The 20,060-nt window shown below is 52.1% G+C and overlaps 2 protein-coding genes across 2 annotated transcripts; one reads left to right on the forward strand and one right to left on the reverse strand.

The window, feature by feature from the left end:
* Positions 1-6,405: 6,405 nt before the first annotated feature.
* Positions 6,406-7,245, reverse strand: LOC116582675 (thiamin pyrophosphokinase 1-like). The gene is given in 2 exon segments (XM_032330336.1): positions 6,406-6,806; positions 6,809-7,245. Coding segments are annotated over 2 exon segments (747 nt in total). The 5' UTR covers positions 7,155-7,245.
* A 7,123-nt stretch (positions 7,246-14,368) lies between these two features.
* On the forward strand, positions 14,369-18,467 carry LOC116583322 (uncharacterized protein CXorf49 homolog). The gene is made up of 6 exons (XM_032331399.1): positions 14,369-15,864; positions 16,451-16,607; positions 17,154-17,233; positions 17,501-17,546; positions 18,154-18,195; positions 18,306-18,467. Exons 1-5 carry the CDS (start codon positions 14,563-14,565, stop codon positions 18,192-18,194), a joined length of 1,626 nt encoding a protein of 541 aa, XP_032187290.1. The 5' UTR covers positions 14,369-14,562; the 3' UTR covers position 18,195; positions 18,306-18,467.
* The last annotated feature ends 1,593 nt before the right edge of the window (positions 18,468-20,060 follow it).

Consider the following 20,060-nt stretch of genomic DNA (forward strand, 5'->3'; position numbering starts at 1 on the left):
AATGACACCTGTCACCACCACTGTTGGAACTGAGGCTTTGCAAATCTCCTATGTTGGGAGATGTGGTTTGAGCAGGGTTTGGGCTTGTCTTTTGGGGGACAGAGCCCACTGCATTGGGACTAAGGCAAGCGTACCTGGGAAGTGCAGTTCCACCAGCATGTAAGGGCCAGGGCTTAGTGTGAACATGTTAGGTAGTGAGTGTGAGCAATGCACTGGTTCCCACAGGTGGCCCTGTGCTTATGCAGAGGGTCAGGGCTGGGAAATGGCACTGGCCAGTTCCTTTAGTCCTGGAGGGGTCTCTCCATGAGCATGGTCTTTCTGGGACACACTCTAAGATGAGCAAATAAGCTCTCCACTGTGCGTCCCAGATGCTCTTTAGATAGCTGTTTCCATGGTGTATGTCTCCAGGTTGTTTGCCTTCAACCTCTGCAAGAGCAGTGCAATGCTGCTCAGCTCTCTCCAAGCCAACCCCACTAACACTTAGAACTCCAGGTTTTAAGCCCTGCAGGTTGCAAGACTTAATGAAATTCAGCCCCTCTTGCTTTCCAAGCCAGTTGCTACAGGGATTAGTTTTCCATGTGTGTTCCCTTGTGTGCTTGTCTATCTCTCTCGTTTCACCACAATCACGGCTCCCTCTTCACCACAGTGGCCGTGATCTGTTTTTGCCCCAAACTACATCTCCACACTACTTGCCTTCTTTGATGTGGCCTCTTCTCTACCTTTATTTATGGAGTTAGTTCTGCCAGTATTCAGGTCCATTTCTGGGGGTACTTAGGATGATTCAGTAGTTATCTAATCATATTTGTGGGATGAGGTGGGCCCAGGATCCTCTGACTCTGCTGCTATCTTCTAACTTCTCTCTCTGTATTTTAAATGTTTTGAATCACCTCCATCCTGTTTTACACAATGGCTACACCAATTTGCATCCTCACCAACAGTACAAGAGGGCTCCCCTTTTTCCACATCCTTGGCAACACCTGTTATTTTCTCTGTTTTTGATTTTAGCCATTCTGACTGGTATGAGGTGATATCTCTTTGTAGTTTATTCATGCAAAATCTTAAAAGAAATCATCACCCATAGAGGATGAGTCCCATCAAAACAGTGTATCAAACCAATAACAAGGAAGACATGAATTTTAGGAAGCAGAATAGCCCACTTAGGGTCTTAGTAAAGAAATGTTTTAAGTCAGCATAACACTCTTAACCAATAAAGATTGAAACAGGGTCTTGGAAGGTAATTTCCAAGAACAAAGAAATGGATATAGTTGGAGATTTGAAAAACATTGTCAATAGGTTTGTGACAGAAACGTGAACTCTTGAGGGTAGAAACTTCATCTGTTTTTCTTGATGATGTAGTCGAACATTTTAGTATAGTACCTGGCACATGGTAAGCCCTCAATACAGATTTGTTAAATAGAAAATAGAGGAAGAGTGCAGGAGAGAAGAATTTGAAACAGCAAGTATACAGTACTGTTTTGAGAAGTGTTTCTGGGGCGCCTGGGTGGCTCAGTGGGTTAAGCCGCTGCCTTCGGCTCAGGTCATGATCTCAGGGTCCTGGGATCGAGCCCCGCATCGGGCTCTCTGCTCAGCAGGGAGCCTGCTTCCCTCTCTCTCTCTCTGCCTGCCTCTCTGCCTACTTGTGATTTCTCTCTGTCAAATAAATAAATAAAATCTTTAAAAAAAAAAGAAGTGTTTCTGTAAAGGTGATCAGAGAAAAATGGAGTAGCTTGAAAGAAAAGTAGAATCAAAAGAAAGTATTTTTAAATTAGGAAAAATGACAACATACTTGTATCCTGATGGGAATGAGAAAATAGAGAAAAACATTTAAGAATGAGGGAAGTTTTCTTGTGATTGCTTGTATATTCTCAGAGGATTGGGAAGCAAAGTTACAGGTACGAGTGAAGATGGTTCATGGTCAGCAAATGCCCCCAATATCCTGAACTTGCCTGGATATTCCATTCATCTTTTTATATGGAACTTTTCATAATAAAGTGCTGTGAAAAATTAAAAAGAAATGCTTCTATTAAAAGGCATGATAAAGAAGAGTGAAGGCAAGCTACAAACCAGAAGGAGATATTTCTATTAATGAAATCACCAAAGAATTATAGAATACTTAGAGAACGCCCACAAATAAATAGGTAAACAACCCACGGGGAAAATGGGCAAAAGACAGTAAATAGACACCTCATAGGCAAGGAAAACACCAAGGCCACATATATGAAAAACTGATCAATATTATTGCTAACCAAGAAATTGCAAATTAGAGACACCTGAGTGGCTCAGACAGTTAAGCATCTGCCTTCGGCTCAGGTCATGATCCCAGGGTCCTGGGATCGAGTCCCGAATTGTACTCTTTACTCAGTGGGGAATCTTCTCCTTCCTCTACCTGCTGCTCCCCCTGCTTGTGCTCTCTCCCTCTTTCTCTCTGACAAATAAATAACTAAAATCTTTTAAAAAATTAAAAAAAGAAGTTACAAATTAAAGCTATAATGAGGTACCATTTCACTTTCACTAGATTGACAACGATTTTGTAGTTTGTTAATAAGAATGTGATGGGGAACCTGGATGGCTCAGTGGGTTAAAGCCTCTGCCTTTGCTTCATGTCATGATCCCAAGGTCCTGGGATCAAGCCCTGCATCGGGCTCTCTGCTCAGCAGGGAGCCTGCTTCCTCCTCTCTCTGCCTGCCTCTCTGCCTGCTTGTGATCTCTGTCTGTCAAATAAATAAATAAAATCTTTAAAAAAAAATAAGAATGTGGACCAAGTGGAACAGTTAAACACTCTTGATAGGAGTGTGAATTAGTATAATCATTTTGTAAGTAAATCTGGTGTGATCTAGTAATGTTGGAAATATGTCTCCTCTATGAGTTGAAAATTCAAGTCCTAAGTATAAACACTAGAACACAGCTTCGCAGCCATTTTATTCTCTGGCCCACACAGGAAATGCTGTTTGTATGACACACAGGAGTAAGATGACAAGGCTGTTTAGGGCCAGAACCAAGAGATCTAGGGTCTGTGGACTGGCTCCCTCTAGGACTAAAGGGGTCTCAACCTTTCATGTCCAAAAGTTGGAGGACTCTCACAAATGGGCACCAGGAATCATGCTCCAGAATGTTTATAGCAGCAATGTTTGTAATGTTCCCCGCAAATAGAAACAAACCAAATATCCATCAATGTTAAAATGGATACATAAATTGAGATACAGTTGATTCTTGCAATTTGTAGAGCCCATATTTGCAAATTTCCCTACTTGACAAAGTTCATTTGTGACTCCAAATCAGTACCAGCATGCTTTCCTTGTCACTTGAAGGAACAGTGAAAAATTTGAGTCACTGGAAATACATGTATGTTCCCAGATGAGGTCAAACAAGGTGACACTTTGCCTTCTTCTTTCAGTCTCATACTGTAAGCAAGGGTCCTTTCATGATGTAGTTAGTACCCCACATTTTGCATTTTTGTGCTTTTTGTTGGTTACTTCACAATTAAAGATGATCACCATGCTTAGTGCTAATGTGTTGTCTAATGTTCTTGATTGAAAAATGACTGTGGGGGCACCTGGGTGGCTCAGTGGGTTAAGCCGTTGCCTTCAGCTCAGGTCATGATCTCAGGGTCCTGGGATCGAGTCCCACATCGGGCTCTCTGCTCAGCAGGGAGCCTGCTTCCCTCTCTCTCTCTCTGCCTGCCTCTCTGCCTATTTGTGATCTATCTCTGTCAAATGAATAAATAAAATCTTTAAAAAAAAAAAGAAAAAGAAAAATGACTGTGATGTGCCTTATGGAGAAAATATTTGTGTTAGATAAACTCTGTTCAGGTGTAAGTTATAGCGCTGTTGGCTATGAAGTCAATGTTAATCAATCAATAATGTATATTAAACAAAGTCCCTTTATCTTTTTTTAAAAGATTTTATTTATTTATTTGACAGAGAGAGATCACAAGTAGGCAGAGAGGCAGGCAGAGAGAGGGAAACAGGCTCCCTGCTGAGCAGAGAGCCCGATGCAGGACTCGATCCCAGGAACCTGAGATCATGACCTGAGCCGAAGGCAGCGGCTTAATCCACTGAGCCACCCAGGCGCCCAACAAAGTCCTTTTAAAGAGAAACACAAATGAAATATGGATATGCATTGATCAGTTGAAATGTGACCAGAGGATCATAGGAGCTTGAAATTATATTTCCCTTAGGAGCAATATTTCAGGATTGCCTAATTCTGTGTTCATGGCAACTTCATAGAATGTAACTACCACAATAATGAGAATTTACTCTATATTCATTTGGTGAGATAGTATATGGCACTGATAATGATTCCTTGCCACATGCAACCACAGGGATGAGTCTCAGTTACACAAATTATTCCCCTGTATAAAGAACAAAGGAAGCAGTAAAAAACAAGATGTTGTTAGGATTATGAATCTACCTAGAAAATAACTAAAAGAAAAGGGAGGGGAGTGATTGAATGGCTCAGTCGGCTGGGCGTCTGCCTTCAGCTCAGGTCATGATCCCAGGGTGCTGGGATTGAGTCCCACATTGGGCTCCTTGCTCAGTGGGGAACTTGCTTCCCCCTCTGCCTGCTGCTCCGCCTGCCTGTGCTCTCTCTCTGACAAATAGGTAAAAATCTAAAATAATAAATAAAAGAAAAGGGAGGGAACAATGAAGACACAGGATAGAGGTTACTCTCGAGGAAGGTGAAAGGAAAGGAATCGAGGGATACATGCAAGAAACTTCTAAGGTAATGGTGATGTTTGAAAAAACACTGCTGTAGAAGTTTATTGAGGGAGTAAGTGACTCTTAAATCTGTCTCTCTGGCTCTGATCCCTCATTGGAGCCCCAGGGCAAATTTCTAAGTGCATTTTGGATAATTATACCTGCATATCCTACAAATACCTCAACCTGCCATATCCAAAGTCCAAACCCGTCATTTTCTTCCCAAACTTCCTTTCTTCCTGTGTCCCTCTGCTAGTGAATTCTCCCTACCATGAAATAACTCAAAAACAGAAATTTTGGTCATCTTTGACTTCTGCATCATCTTAGGCCTTCAGGGACCCCAAAAATGTGCCTGTCAGATCTCTTGCTAGAGTGAGCATTGTGGAATGACAAGCCCTAGCTGTCACTTCTTTGGCTCCACCACTAACTTTGTGCCAAGACTACACATCTCTGGGAAATTCCCAGCCAATGACTAAGCATGGCAGGGACATACTGCTGGGGGACAGGACTCCACTTACTGTTGGCTGTGGGGTGGGGAATCCATGTGAGCCAGAATAAACTAAAGTCTACACTTTAGTTTTAGAACTAAACAGCATCTGAAATTCAGCCTATTTGACTCCCCCCACCCCTCTTTCTCCCACATCTCTCTTAAAGATGTCAGACATGCATCACATTTTAAATAGTCTTCCTGCTTACCGCTGCTGCTTCTCCTTTATTCTTCACATGCCATTCCCCCATAACGATCTTTCACAATCTATCATGTCTTGGTATCCATATTTTTGTAGAAATCAAACTAACAACAGTGGTAGTCAGGAGTGGTCTTGGCAACAGGCTGGAAGATGGGGTTTATGGACTGGCTCCCTTGTTACCCAAATGGCAACAACAGTACCATCCTGAATATTCTGTGTGGTATGGATAATTTTTTTTCAGTGACTCTTGATTTATTTTAAAAGATAATACCAAAGACAGTAATAAGGCCAGGGAGAAATGGCACCATTCTAACAGCCCAATCCCAAAGGAACTTTTCTCCATGTTACAGAGGACTCCAGCATTCATAAACACCAGACAGAGCCTTTGGCGTAAGGATTTAAGGATGGTCAGGAGGCAGCTCATGTGTTGGACAACAGAGACCCTCAACAGAGAACAGTCTCCGCTTCAAAATTAAAAACAATTCCCTAGGAGAAATGGAATGCTGATAATCGGTACTGAATTTTGTAGGGGAATGACCCACTTTGGTTTTCCAAGTGAATGTAATGGAGCTTATGTACTTTCTTCACAAATAATTTTTCTCCCTCACTGTAGACTTGAGATCTGTCATTTATGTTACCTGGGGTTCCCGTAACATTAACATCTTTAAAACTAGGGGGCATCCCATGGAGAGGTTTAAATTTCTGTAAACCAAGGTGAACTGTTCTTGTGGAACAGTAAGTCAGCAGCAAATGAGGTAAATCCGAGGCCCGGCCATGGATGCCACTTGCTGGGTTAGTTTTTTTTTTTTTTTTTTTTTTAAAGATTTTATTTATTTATTTATTTGATAGAGAGAGATCACAAGTAGACGGAGAGGCAGGCAGAGAGAGAGAGAGAGAGGGAAGCAGGCTCCCTGCCGAACAGAGAGCCCGATGCGGGACTCGATCCCAGGACCCCGAGATCATGACCTGAGCCGAAGGCAGTGGCTCAACCCACTGAGCCACCCAGGCGCCCTGCTGGGTTAGTTTTTGATGGTCCAGAGGAGCAGGTGGTCCGTTTCTACAGTCAAGACACCAGATCCATCATAGGTATTGGAAGTACTGACCAGTGTTCCAAAGCCAAGCATGTTGTTTGTGAGGTTCCACTTTAGGCCTGTTGTCGTAACATGATTGCAAGACTGTCCAACAGGAATAAGGCCGCACCAATCACCTTCCATTCCGGTATCTACATGCATTTTGTGATTTCCTGGTTGAAGCAGGTAGATGAGAGATTCCTCTTGGATTATTATAATTGGCACAGGAGTGATGCAAGTAGCTTGGAACAGGGTGCTCACAGATGCCATAAACTGGTCAAAACGCCCACCAAGACCTCCCAAGGTCATGATTACATCTACCTGTAGGTGTTTTTCTTCTATCTTTTTTGGAGAAGTTCAAGACACTTGGTGAAGTCAGTATGGTTTTGGTCATGTGTTGAAATAATCTCACATCCCTTGACAGCATAATATTCTTTAACTTCAGGCCTAACAGAATCAAAGTCTCCACTGATGAATTCAGGCAAAAAGTTTTCCCTCTCTCCTTCCATGGTATCATGAAAGGAGAGAGGGAAAACTTTTTGCCTGAGGTTGGCACCTCCATCAGCACAGGCTCTCAAAAGGGCTTTGCTCCAAAGATGATGAACACATTTGTCCAGAGGCTGATTCAGAACCACAAGGCAGTATTTCAACTTCCTGGTGGGAAGAAGGGGTTCCAACGGGGTAAAGGCATGCTCCATATCAGACTACAGGCCTACAGTGGTGGGTGGAGCCCGCGGCGAGCAGAGCCGGGGCTCCGGGAGCGAAAGCGATCGACCGCTCGGAGCTCAGCTGAGGAGCCTCGACCTCTGTGTGGCATGGATAATTAATAGCACAAGGTTAACTGGAAACATCACAGTATAGAGTTTTATCCTAGCTTGTGAGATGATTCAGGCCTTTGAATGGTATGAAGGGCACAAAATCCAAGGAAGGCCAAAAGTGTCAGTCATCTCCAAGTTGTACTGATGCCCTGAAGAGACACAATGCGTAACTAATGAACATTATCAAAGAGTTAAGGGCTAAGGGTGAGACACACAGAGCTTCCTTGGTAACTTATAAAAAGGCCCATTCCTGGGACGCCTGGGTGGCTCAGTTGGTTGGACGACTGCCTTCGGCTCAGGTCATGATCCCGGAGTCCCGGGATCAAGTCCCGCATCGGGCTCCCAGCTGCATGGGGAGTCTGCTTCTCCCTCTGACATTCTCCTCGCTCATGCTCTCTCTGTTTCTCTCTCTCAAATAAATAAATAAATTCTTTAAAAAAAAAAAGGCCCATTCCTACAGCAGAGGAACAGGAGACACACTGAGGATCCCAGAGAGGATGTGGTAGTAATACAGGTAAAACTTCAGAGGCGGTTACATCCTCAACCAACACAGGCCCATTATAGGAAGTTGAGGGTTCTCTTTGGAAAAAGGCCAGATTCTGAAGAGCGGCCAGGAAATGTCCCATACATGCCCCCAAGGAAGCTGGTTTTGCAGAAACAGTTTTGTATCTTGATTACAGCAGTAGTTATATGTTTTACCCATATATTAAAAATCAGGGTACCGAAAACCAACAAAGGAAAAAATGGTTAATTTAACCATAACAATTCAAAACTTATTATTTAAAAAATCTTTTAATGCATGACATATAAACAATGGGACACAAAATACATATCAAAATCATGGCACACTTCTGAAAAGTGATATTGGAAGTTAATTAAAAAAAAAAACAGAGAGTAGATCAAGGCCTTCAAAATCTCTGGGGGGAAATTTCAGCCTGAAATTTATTCATCTAGGTACCAATTAAGAATGAGATCAATACAAACTTTGCCCAGGTAAATTCTCAAAAGAAGTCACTTACCATGTGTCTTTTCTCGGGAAGTACCCAGAGGATGTGTCTCATCAAAAACACTGTAGTAAACAACAAGAAAAAAGTGGGTTCCGAGAGGCCCCAGACCGCACTTGGGTGCCTAGCAAAGGAATGTTCTAGATTGATGCAGCACCCTTAGCAATCAACAAAGATTGGAGCACGCTCTGGGAAGGCATACTCCAAGAACAAAGGAATGAAGATATTTGAAGATTTGGAAGAGATGGATGATAGGTCCATGACAGAAACGGAAGTTCCTTTAGCCCTGTTCACCGATGTAGCTCCAGGTCTTAGAACAGTGCCCAGCAGGTGGCAAGCATTCAGTAACGCTTTGTGAGATTCGAACAGAGAGGAGGACTGAACGGGAGGAGAGGAACTTGAAACAGTACGAACAACTTATTCTTTTAAGATTTATTTTCCTATTAGAGAGAGAGAGAGAGAGAGAGAGAGAGGAAGCATGATCAGGAGGGGCAGAGGGAAAGAGAATCTCAAGCAGACTCCAGGCTGAGCGCCCAGCCCAACACAGGGCTCGATCTCACCACCCTGAGACCACGACCTGAGCCCAGATCAAGAGTCGGATGCTCAACGGACGGCACTACCCAGCTGCCCTGACACAACTCTTCAAAGGAGTTCTTCTGTAAGGCCGAACAGGGAAATGTGGGGGCGCTCAAATGGAAAGTGGGATCAGAAGAGGGGTTTTTTAAGTTAGGAGAAATGACATGACAGTACATTGATACGAGTGATCCCAAATGGAGGGACACATTTATAAGGATGGAAGGAAGTTTTCTGCCAGTTGCCCTCTACTCTCAGGAAAATGGGAACCAGGGCCATCAGGTGGGAGTGAAGAGGGTGAGTGAACAGAAAGGACCCGAATATCCTCAACATCTCCAGATGTCCCCCAAATCGTCCTCCTTGACCCGAAAGCTGGCTGTTCCCTAAGATCATTATTTTCCTTGAAGCATTTCTTGGGTGGTGTTGAGTCTCACACACTCTTCTACCACGAGAGCGTTAAATCCTTGCATAATTTAGATCCCTTCAAAGCTGTTGAGATCAGCTTCATGGCCCTCAGCATGTTCTATCCCAGGAAATGAGCATGTGGACTTGAAAAGAATGTGGAGTAGAAGAAACAAAATAGGTGAACCTAGGAGAAGGGAAGAAAAAATAAGGCAAAAACAGAGAGGGAGGCAAACCCGAAGAGACTCTTAACTCTAGGAAACAATCCCCGAGTTCTGAGAATTGCTGGAGGGGAGGTGCATAGGGGATGGGGGAAGTGGGAGAAGGGCATTGAGGAGGACACTTGATGAAATGAGCCCCCGGTGTTATATGCAGCTGATGATGAATCACTAAATTCTACCCCTGAAAGGCGTAATGCTGTACATTAACGACGTTGAAATTCAATACAAAATTTTAAAAAAAGAAAAAGAAAGAAAAGGAGGTGTACGCAACAGCTCTTGAATGGAGCATCCTGTAGGTGTCCATTAGTTCAAGCTAAAACCAAGACCGTTCAGGTCTTCTATATCCTCACAAATTTTCTGTCTAGTCCTTCTGTCAATTATTGAGACAGAGTAGTAAAGCCTCCGGATACCACCGTTGAATGTGCTAGTTCTGCCATCAATTTTGTCACGTTCTGTTGTATGTATTTTGAGGCTCTGTACTTTCGCGCATCTAAGTTTACAACTGTGATGTCTCCCATACTGGTGGATCCTTTTATCATTATAAACTCCCCAATTCTGGGGGCGGCTGGGTGGCTCAGTTGGTTAAGAGAATGCCTTCAGCTGTGGTCATGGTCCCACGGTCCTCGGATCGAGCCCCACCTAGGGCTCTCTGCTCAGGGGGGAGTCTGCTTCTCCCTCTGCGTGCACTCTCTCTGTCTCAAATAAATAAATAGAATCGTAGAAAAAATGTCCAGTTCTGTCTCTGGGAACACGTTCTGCCTTAAAGGGCTACTTTGTGTGTTGTGATGATGGCCACGACGGCGCACACTAGAGGCTGAACTCTCGGTAGATCGTCCTCCGCCTTTTCCCTCTCAGTGGGTTTAGGGCGTTATCGGAAGAACCTCGCCTGACCAGAGCATACAGTGAAATGCACCGGGTCTTACACTGGGTGGACCCTCTCTATACTTGGCGATTAATGCATTCAAACTAGGGGTGAATTTACAGATGTTGCTTTGCTGTGACTTGTATACATTTCTTACGTCTTTTTGTACCTCTCTTTCTCCAGGACTACCGTCTTTTGGGTTAGATAGATGTGTTCTCACGTACCACTTGACTCCTTGGTGCTGGGGCCCCAGCCCCTGAGGCCTCGGAGCTTTCAGGGTGGCCCTTCGCTCCCTAGCAAGACCCAGCATGTGCCCTGTGCTGATAGACGCTGTGGAGAATGCTCCCCACCAACCGCAGGGGCCCCTCCCAGCGGAAGCCCTGATCTTCTCTCCATAACCTGGCTGGGGCTATGCCAAGCCTGATAAGGGAGAAAAGAAATGATACACCGAGGCAGTTTCCAGAAATAGCTGCTCTGTACTGGCAGGAGCAGGGGAAATAGCCTTGGGATTGGAGTTTGAGGGTGCTGGATCAAGAGGACAGGAAGAGAAGACTGGGTAAGCAGGTTTTACTGAGTGGGGGGCACTTTCTGATCCCACGGGATTTCCCATACTGGCGGGGACTCCAGGAGAGGGAGCAAATTCACCACCAGGATGGCCCTCCAAAGCTTTAAGAAGCTGAAGCCCACACGGAGAGAAGTGCGAGTCCCTGCCCTGGACGAGCAGGTGGCAGAGGAAGGAACAAAGAGGTTGAGTGAGGCAGGCCTGGTGGAACAGATAGAACACGTGAGGCCAGAAGGCTATGCGCCACGGGAGGGCCCAGAGGACACACCATGCACCAAAGCCATCAGGAGTGTTCTGGTGGGGGAGGGGGGCAGCATCACCAAGAAGTTCGGTGGTTGCTCTCCTCTGCAGGCCAGGGCAGATGACGGAAGGAAGGTGGTCCTGGCCCGGGCTCATCCCCATCCATGGGAGTGAGGGAACGCTGACATAACAGAGGGCTGGGGTGGCTCTTGACTAAGAGACTCCAGGAGACCATGTTTCTAGTAACAGCTGGCAAGGGCGACTGGCACGGAGCTGAGAGGATGGTTCCAAAAGCCTGGCTCCCTCGGAGCAACAGCGGTCCGAAAAAGGCAAGAGGAAGAGGCTGGTCGTCCCAGGAAAGAGTCACAATTTCTTGCTCCGTTCCTGGTCCTGAGGCGGTTTTGAGACCGGCCCCACTGACTGAAGAGGTGGAGGAGTCCTGAGGAGGAAGGGTCTGGAAACCAGGAGGTCAGTATATATACGGTTTGTGACGCCACTGTCCTTCTCTACAGAAAAGGACTGCCATTTCTCAGGGGATGGTGCCCTGGGGAGAGAGGAATACTCAGACATGCCTGGAACCATCTGACACAGGGTCCGAGGTGACACTGATTCTGGAGACCCACAGTGTCATGACAGGGCCTGGCGAGACTGGGGCTGAGGAGACTCTGGTAATAAATGGAGTTGGGACTAGAGACCCAGTCATGGGCCATGGCAGTGGTCACTTCTCCAGTCCTCAACTTGACAACTGATACACGTGGCAGTTGGGGTGAAAACCCCCACAATGGATCACTGGTCTGTGTGGTAAGAAGCTATCGCGCCAGGGTGGCCAAGTGGATGCCCTGACACCGGTCCTGCCGCAGACCAAACAGGTTAAGTTGAAACTGCTATCGGAGCAGGGCAAAGCTGAAGGGCGGGAGTCAGCAGGGATTGCGGACGCCGGTGGAGACCTATAGGGTGCAAGCAAAGAGGAGACACGAGAGCCCCAGGGATGACGAGAGTGCGGAAGGTGTGAAAAGGCTCCAGGATTCTGTCTGCGGGGGATAGGGACAAGGAGGCTTCCACTGGCTCCAACGGCAATGTTCCCTAGGAGGGCGGTGGGGAGAAGAGATGCTACTGTATCCTCCGTGACCAATTTAAGCATGTCTGAAACAGCACCATGACTTTAAGAGTCAGTGGGAGAAGTGGGAGAGGGCGTTTTCCACACACAGGCAGGGACAGCGGGGGGCGGGGGCACGCTGGAGGAGGAGGCTCATTGCAGAGTTAGAGTGTGCCCAGTCTCCCCTGCTCTGTGATGTTCTCCGGCACGGTAGGCTTCTCGGGTGCAGACCCAGTGACATGACACTGGGCCTCGGAGCTCACACAGACGAGAAGTGTTCAGGCACCCCAGGCCTCTCCTGGGGATCAGCCAGAGTAGGATGCGGGAAGGAGAGAGGCAAGGGGCAGACAGAAGAGCATGAATGGGAAAGAGGAAGGAGAAGCATGGAAGGAAGGGAGGGCCCTTGGAGTAGGGGTTGGGTGGCAAGCAAGGGAAATTCTAATGGGCCGGGACCTCACAGAAGCCAAGGGAGAGAGGGACCACTCCCCGGATGTCATGACTGCTCAGCTCAGAGAAGCTGGGAACCCGTAGTGTCAGGAAAATCTGAGACCACTGGCGCCCCACCCCCACCGCCACCACCACTGTTAGGCCTACTTAGCTGTACCTTGCTCCAGACCTCTCGACATTCTTGTACCTACACCTCTACCTAGTCTCAATATAGGAGTGGTTGGTGGTTTTCAATTCATTTCATTATTTGCCAATGTGTGTCCAGCTCCACTGACCTCCAAATTGCTCTATTCAGTCACGAGGGTGCTTTGAAACCTGTAAACGTGGCCTCTCGCGTTCCTTCTGACTGCCGCCTTTCCCATCCTCGGGATGCACACTTCCCGTTGCTTGCATCCCTCTCCTCACTGTTGGGAACTTGGAGTGTTCCCAGTTTTTCTCATCACCAACGTCCTAGCGCACGTGTCCTTCCTTACCCACTGCGGGAATGAGCGAGTCTCCAGAAGCAGCACCGGCAGCAGATTTGCTGGATGGTAGATAGGGAATGTGGGTGTTCTCCGCTTTAAGGTTTTCCGCTCAAAGCGAGCACTCTGCCCCCAGACTGCGTGCTTTTGATCCTGCCAGGGATCCCAGCAATCCTGATGACCTTGGGCGAGTGGCTCAACCTCTCAGTGCCTGTTTCCTCCCCTGTAAGAGGGCGGTAACCGAGGGAACCTCAACCCTACGCCTGTCTTGTGGGTGCGTGACTAGTTAACTACAGTGCTTACGTGAGCGCCGGGCATGTGGCACCTATTGTATAAGTTGCTTTGCATCGATTCTGCCAAATACCTCCCAAAAGGCTGCCCTGGGCCCCCACCCCCACCCGCAGCAGTGGGCAAAAGCACCGCTTTGCTCACAACCACTGCCACCCTTGGAATGGTTCAGCTCTTTGATCGTCCCAAGTCCAGATTGTGAACACCGATTCGAGGTTTTAGTTCACACCTCCGGCAATGGTGATGGTGAGCAACTTTTGGTGCCTGCACTGGCGGCTGGGATTCCCTCTTTTTTTGAACCGCCTCGGAGAAGAGGAGGAGGGGCCGGCAGGATGGGGGCAAAGCCCGGCCTGTGCACCAGACCTGCCTGCCAATACAGTTCCCGGAGCAGAGAGTCACGGACCAACTTGATGGTCCATCGTGGTCGAGTGATTGCGACCAAGACTGAAAGGTGCGTAAATATGACATCGTTTGCTCTCGGGCCCTTCGCAGGGAAAGTATGCCCGCCTCCCGCCCCCCCCCCCGATCCCGTGACTGCGGGCTTCCCGTGCCCAGTTTCCCATCGGGTCCTAAGTGCCACTGTGGAAAACAGGCCGGCGAATCCTCTGTGCGCTCCGTGCCTCACCTCGGTCCCGACCTTTCGTCCCCAAGACCCGGGAGACAGGTGCCACCGCCCCCGGCTCGGCGGATGGAGAGACGGAAGCTCAGAGCGGTGACTCTAAGTGGAAAGCAGGTTCTGGGCAAGGGAGGAGGGACCAGAACAGCCCCAAGCAACGCCAGGAGGACTCACGGACACCCAGCTCCCACCCGCTGCAGGGCGAACCAACGGCGCTCGACCCCATTGGTTAGGGCCTCGAGGGGCGGGCCAACAAGGGGCGCACTGGTTGGTGGGGGGCGGACCAATGAGGAAGCCGCCGCAGTCCCGTCGGAGGCGCGCGCAAGCCGCACGTTGTTTGAGGCGATCTCGAGCGGTTCAACGCCACGCCGCGTGGCGTGGAGCCTGTGGTGAGGGCCCGCGTCGTCCGGACGCCGAGCGACTCCCGCCGCCCCTCAGGCGCTCTCGCCTCTCACCCGTCGCGCCGGGACCAGGGCGGCCGTCTCCCTCAAAGCCCTGCTGCGCGGCGTCACCGGCATGAGCACTCCGAATGAGGGGTCTGTCTGGGGAGCGGGTTTCGGCCCCGAGGGCGGGGAGCAGGCCGGCGTCCGCCCCTCCGGCCCCGCGGCCCCGTGGGCCCCGCGAGCCCCGGGAGTAGGTCTGGATGTGGGCCCGCCGCGGAGCGGCGAGGGCGAGGGCGGGTTCGCAGACGCCGAGGGCTTCGAGTCCGAGCGGGAAGTGCTGGAAGCGGGAGGGCCGGTGCTGTGGGGCCGCGAAGGCCGCCCCGGCTCCCCGGCCGACGACAAGGGGGACGCCCCGGACTACGCGGCCCACCTGGCTGACGAGTCCGCGGCGGACATCGTGCAGCAGCTGACAGACCGCGACGCCCTGGGCCTGCGGAGAAACCCGTCCCCCGAGAGCTGCGCAGCCGAAGCGTCGGGCGGTTGGGCGGGCCTCGACGGGGGGCCCAGTGGGCGAGGCGCGCTGGTTCTGGGCCGCGTGGAGTCGCAGCCGCCTTCCGCCACCGCCGGGCTGCGCGTGGCTGGGCCCGAGGGCAGCCGAGCCTGGGGGAACCCGAGAAGAGGCGCTAAGAGCAGGGCGAATGCCAGGGCGGATCGCCAGCGGCCCACCGCCGCCACCGCCGAAGGCCTGGGCGCCCCGCTGCCTTCCGACCCCGAGTCCTCCGATGAGTTCGGGGAGATACAGCTGATGAGGGTGAGCATTTACTCCAAAGAAGGAGGCCAGGCCAAGCCCAGCAGCCCCGAGGATCCCGGGGACACACCCAGACACTCGAATTTCCGCATCAGGGAGAATTTCCTGCACGTGCCGGGCCCTTTCCTGACCTCGGCTCCCCGAGGATTCACTTCGGTTGTGGAGAGGCAGGCCATCGGAGAGCTGGACATGCCCTCCTCCAAGAAAATGCAGAGTGTGGTCTGGGGGAAGGGGGAGAGCAGGCCCACCTACCGGGGAGCTACTGCTGTTGCTGCGACTGCTGCTGCTGCTGCAGGCGGCTTGCCCCGGGCCACCTCTAGGAGGAAGGTGACCCAGGAGAAGAAATCCCTAGGGGGCCCCCCAAGAGTCGCCTCGGGGAAAAGCTTTCCTTCCTGGGGGCAGAGAGTCTCGGCAGCTCCCCTGGAACCGGCCACCTTCCCCCCAATCTCTGGTGTCCCGCTGCTTGGCAAGTCCAAGAAGCATTCCGTGGGCCCTTGGGGAATCAAACAGCCCAAGCACATGGGGGCCGGGAAGAAATCGGTGGCCAGGAGGACTCGGGAGGCGGAGGTGGTGGCGTCGGCAGGAGAAGGCACTGACTCAAGCAGAGACGCATTCCCAAAGGGCCAGGTGAGTAGGCCATGCTCCTTCTCTCTGGGTGCCCTTCCTCTCCCCCTTCCCCTCCGGCTCTGCCCAGTTCTTTACCCATGCTGCCTCTGTCCCTACTTCAGGGGTTGCCGTGGGTGCCCCTGGGTCATTGGGATCACTGGGATGGCAGATGGGCTCGTCGGTCGTTTTCACGGGGGCAGGTATTAACTTGGAGTAGCACTGCGTGTGAGCCCGGCACCGTTCTGAACCCTTGGCACGTTTCCTGCCTCCTTCCCCCAGAGAAGGGTCTGGATGAAGGGAGGACTGGTAGCTTATTGGAAGCCAGGAACCCCTTCAAACTTTGGACCACGACCCTTCAGGCTTTAGCTGCCTGGGCTTTGTCAGTGGCCTACTCGTCTCCCTGGCTCAGCCCTGCCTCCTGGCCTGGGGCTGATTGAGGGAGAAGGTGCCAGCCAGATCGGGCTGTGAGTTCCCTTGCCCATTCCCTGCCTCACCTCAGCTCTTATACACACGTAGGTACACCTACACACACACACACACACACACACACACACACACACACCCACACACACCCCAAGGCCAGATGGGTGAGAAATTTTTCTTTTAGCTTCCAAAACAGAGGCCAGGGCCATCTTGTTTGTGCATGCATCGTGGAGAATGCAGCACTGGCGACCTCCAGGCCAGAGCCCCCCAAGGCCCAGGAAGCTCGGAAACCTTGGCTCCGAGCCAGGGAGACGTCCTGCCCAGAGGGCCTGCACCCTCCGGTGAGTCTTGTGGGTGTCAGAGGAGTGCGGGGGAGAGGGGAGGAGGAGAGGAACCTCTGGCTTTGGCTCTGCTGGGGGCTCAGTTCTGCACCCCGCCTCCCCGGGCAGCTTCTCGCACAGGATGTGGGATGTGGACAGGATCGACCTTAAGCCGCGTCCTCCCCCACGTGGGGTTTGTGCAGCAGGGGTGATGCGTGGCAGTGCCCCAAACTGCAGCCCCGGACACAGCCAGCCTTTCAGCAGCACGGAGCCTTTCTTCTGATGAGTCCTGTTTGGGCGTGTTGCTCCTGCCAGGGGCTGGCTGTCGATGCTGCTCTGGGAGAGTCCGAGCCAGAGCCACGGTCCCTGGGGCCCACCCTCAAGGATGGGCTGGCTGCCCCTGGGGGACAGGGGGGAGGGGTCCAGAGAGAAGGTTGGAGCCGCTGGCGGAGCAGGGGCCACTGGTTGCCAGCAGAGGGTGGTGCTGCCTCACGTTGGACCCCGCTGAGGCCCTTTGCACCTCCCTGGGGGCCTTGGAAGCTGGATTGGATGTTCTTTCCCTCTCAGGTGACCAGGAGCCACTTGACCAGCCCCCAAGGCCGGAGAGGCAGCAGCAGCCGCCAGCTGGCGCACAGGACTGTCCTCGGGTAATGCTTCCTGTGGCTCCTAGAAAGGCAGGCCCAAACTAGAGGGTGGGATCCGGGTCCAGGCTAGACTGACCTGGGTGCCCCCGCCCGCCCACCCCGATCTGCTCGCCACAGAGGGAAGGTACCACCTTTCCACTGAGGAGCCTCTGGGGGTCTAGCCACTGGGCCTGGGGATGTAGTACCCGCGGGAGAGGGGGAGGTGGAGGAGAGAGGAAGCCAGAGGATACTAATGGTTTCTCTCTCTGTGTCTGCTGTCTGCCGGCCTAGTGTCTCGTGCTACAGAGAGAAATAGACGATCTCAAAGAGCAGCTTGGTATGAGGAACCTCTGGCTGGGGCCGGGCTGGGGCAGAGGCAGGCTGCGGGGTGGGGTGGGGGTCCCCAGGGCAGGACCCGGGATGGGCTGCAGGTGCAGGCGGCCTCCCAGGGACCACCGTTCCTGTGGGGAGGAGACCCTGGCAGGCCTGACCCGGGAGCCTACAGTGCGTGTGCAGCTAGGTGTGCGCACAGGCGGTTCAGCCGTGCCTCTCCTGCGTGGCCGCTCTGCCGGCGGGAACAGGTCGCACAGGTCTCCCTCCTTTAGGACATTTGCAGATGCTGCCTTGATTTTCCCTTTAACAGTTCCTTGGTATGGCTTGCAAGACGTGTGTGTGTGTGTGTGTGTGTGTGTGTGTGTGTGTGTCCGAGTCTGACCGAGTCGGATGTGCCCCAAAGCTGGAGAAGTACCTGCACATCGCGTTCCTTTAGAGGATGTGTCCATAGTGAATGGAGGTGGTGGTTGAGTGAGTCAGGCCTGCACTCCTGGGATAGGGGCTGGAGGGGGTTTCAGGTTGCAGGGCTAGGCGGTTCCCCACGGGGACAGGGGGACGGGCTCCTCTCTCCCCACGTCTGGAGGGTCTGCTTACGCCTGTCTCTGTTTCAGCGGCCATGCGGTCCCTGACTGACAAGTTCCAGAGCCTTTGAAGTGAGTGTTACACACTCCATTCCCCTTTGCACCGTGGCGGCGGCCCCGGGCAGCAGGGCGGAGGCTGGCCCTGGCTTGCTGCTCCTCCCTGAGCCTGCTCTGTCGGACAGGTTGAGCCCAGCATCTCTGCGCACGAGGAGCATCTGGTGCCTTTGGAGCCAGGGAGCTGTGGCCAAGCCGGTTCCCTCCTGTTCGACCTCGGCCAAGACTTCCTCTCCCTGTTCTTTTGCCCCCTCCCCAGCCCCATTCACAGCAGTTTCAAATTAAAGTACCTCTCAGGTCTGTGGTCTGCCCTCTCTGTGGGGTGAGGGGGCTGGGCCGGGCAGTGGGGAGGGGTGGGAGAGGGGAGGGGAGGGGCGGGGCAGGGAGCTGCTCCCTGCCCCAGCCTTTGCCTGAACAGGACCTCCTGGGTCCTGTGGTAGGCCTTCTCCTTGTGGGGAGAGTGGGTGGGCCTGTGCTGGGTGCTGGGTGCCCCCTCTGGGGTCTGCGTGGGCTCTGTCTGGCCACCTGAGCATTTGCTCCCTTTCCCCCGCAGGTCCCCTTCAGGTTCTTCCCTCATGTCCCCCTCTTTTTGAGTCTGGGGGGGTGCTTCCCGTTCATCCCCTGCCCCCGACCCCTCCCCCTTCAGCAGGAACTCAGGACCCCTGCCAGAGCCGCAGCAGCCCCCCGTCCCTTCCCTCCTTGGGATCGCTGTCCTGCTCCTCCCAGCCCCCCTGCTCTGCTGTCTGAGCGTCCTTGATCACTCCTGTGGCTTGTGGCTTTCCCTCGCCGGCCCTCCCTGCCCCTGTGCTTCAACAGGCATTAGAAAGCACAGCTGAGCTCCTCTTGGCCCTTCCTGGGCCCAGCGCCCTCTGCGGAGTCCTTCCCTCCCTCTGGTGCCACCGCGCCCGAGGACCACTGGCGCGGGAACTGGTGCACCTTCGCCTCTCCTCTTTAGCCCTGGGCCTTGAGGCTGGGTTTCCAACCCTGTCACTTCTCCCTCCTTGGGTTCAGTGGCAGGTTGGAGGCAGAAGTCACAGCCCAGTGGGGTTGTTGAGCAGGTACAGGGAACCCGTACAGGAAGGTCAGGGAACCGGGCAGAAAAGCACAGGTTTGTCTCTGGGCTGGAGGTGGGCGCAATGAAGCTTGTGGGGGCTCTGGGCCAACCAGGGGCAAAGGGCCCGCCAGCAGCCAGAAACGGATGGGCTAGCCACCGGAGCTTTCCTTCCCTCCTGTCAAAATCACCTCACCCCCTCCTCCAGCGTGGTCGTCTCTGGTCCCTTGGTTGCAAAGTGGCCATCCCCTTCCATGGCAAGGGTGCGTGACGGGTCTCGATGTGCCCGCGTAGTCCTCTTCCAATGCTGTTTGACCTCCACCATGACCCAGATTTTTCTGGAGGCGCTATTTCCGTGTCCCCGCTCAGGCTCCCCGACTGCTCCTTCAGGTCACAGGAGATTTAGTCCAGACTCCGTGTTCCATGTCGCCCTCGCTGATGGGCGGGGATGGCTTCCTTCCTTCAGCCGGGGCCCAGGGCTGTGTGGCCTGAGACTCAGGGTCAGATCTGGGTCTGAGTGAGGTGAGGGTCGCCTCTGCCAGACCAGACACCCTTGCTGAGAGCCCGGGTGTTTCGGGCACAGAAAGCAGGCTGGGAGGTTCGAGGGTCATGGTTGGTGTGTGTATTGGTGTGTGCGTGTGTGTGTGTGTGAGAGAGAGAGAGAGAGAGAGAGAGAGAGAGAGAGAGAATAAAACTTATCGGGGATAAGATAATGTCCATGGAGGGAGGGCGAGGTGATTCAGGGTGTTAAGGGAGAGGAGACTGTGGTCAAGGGCCTACAAGGGATTGAACGAGCGGAAGCAAGGGGCGGCCCTACCTTTCAGGGGGTGCC

Source organism: Mustela erminea, chromosome X (assembly GCF_009829155.1).
Source record: "Mustela erminea isolate mMusErm1 chromosome X, mMusErm1.Pri, whole genome shotgun sequence".
NCBI lineage: Eukaryota > Metazoa > Chordata > Mammalia > Carnivora > Mustelidae > Mustela > Mustela erminea.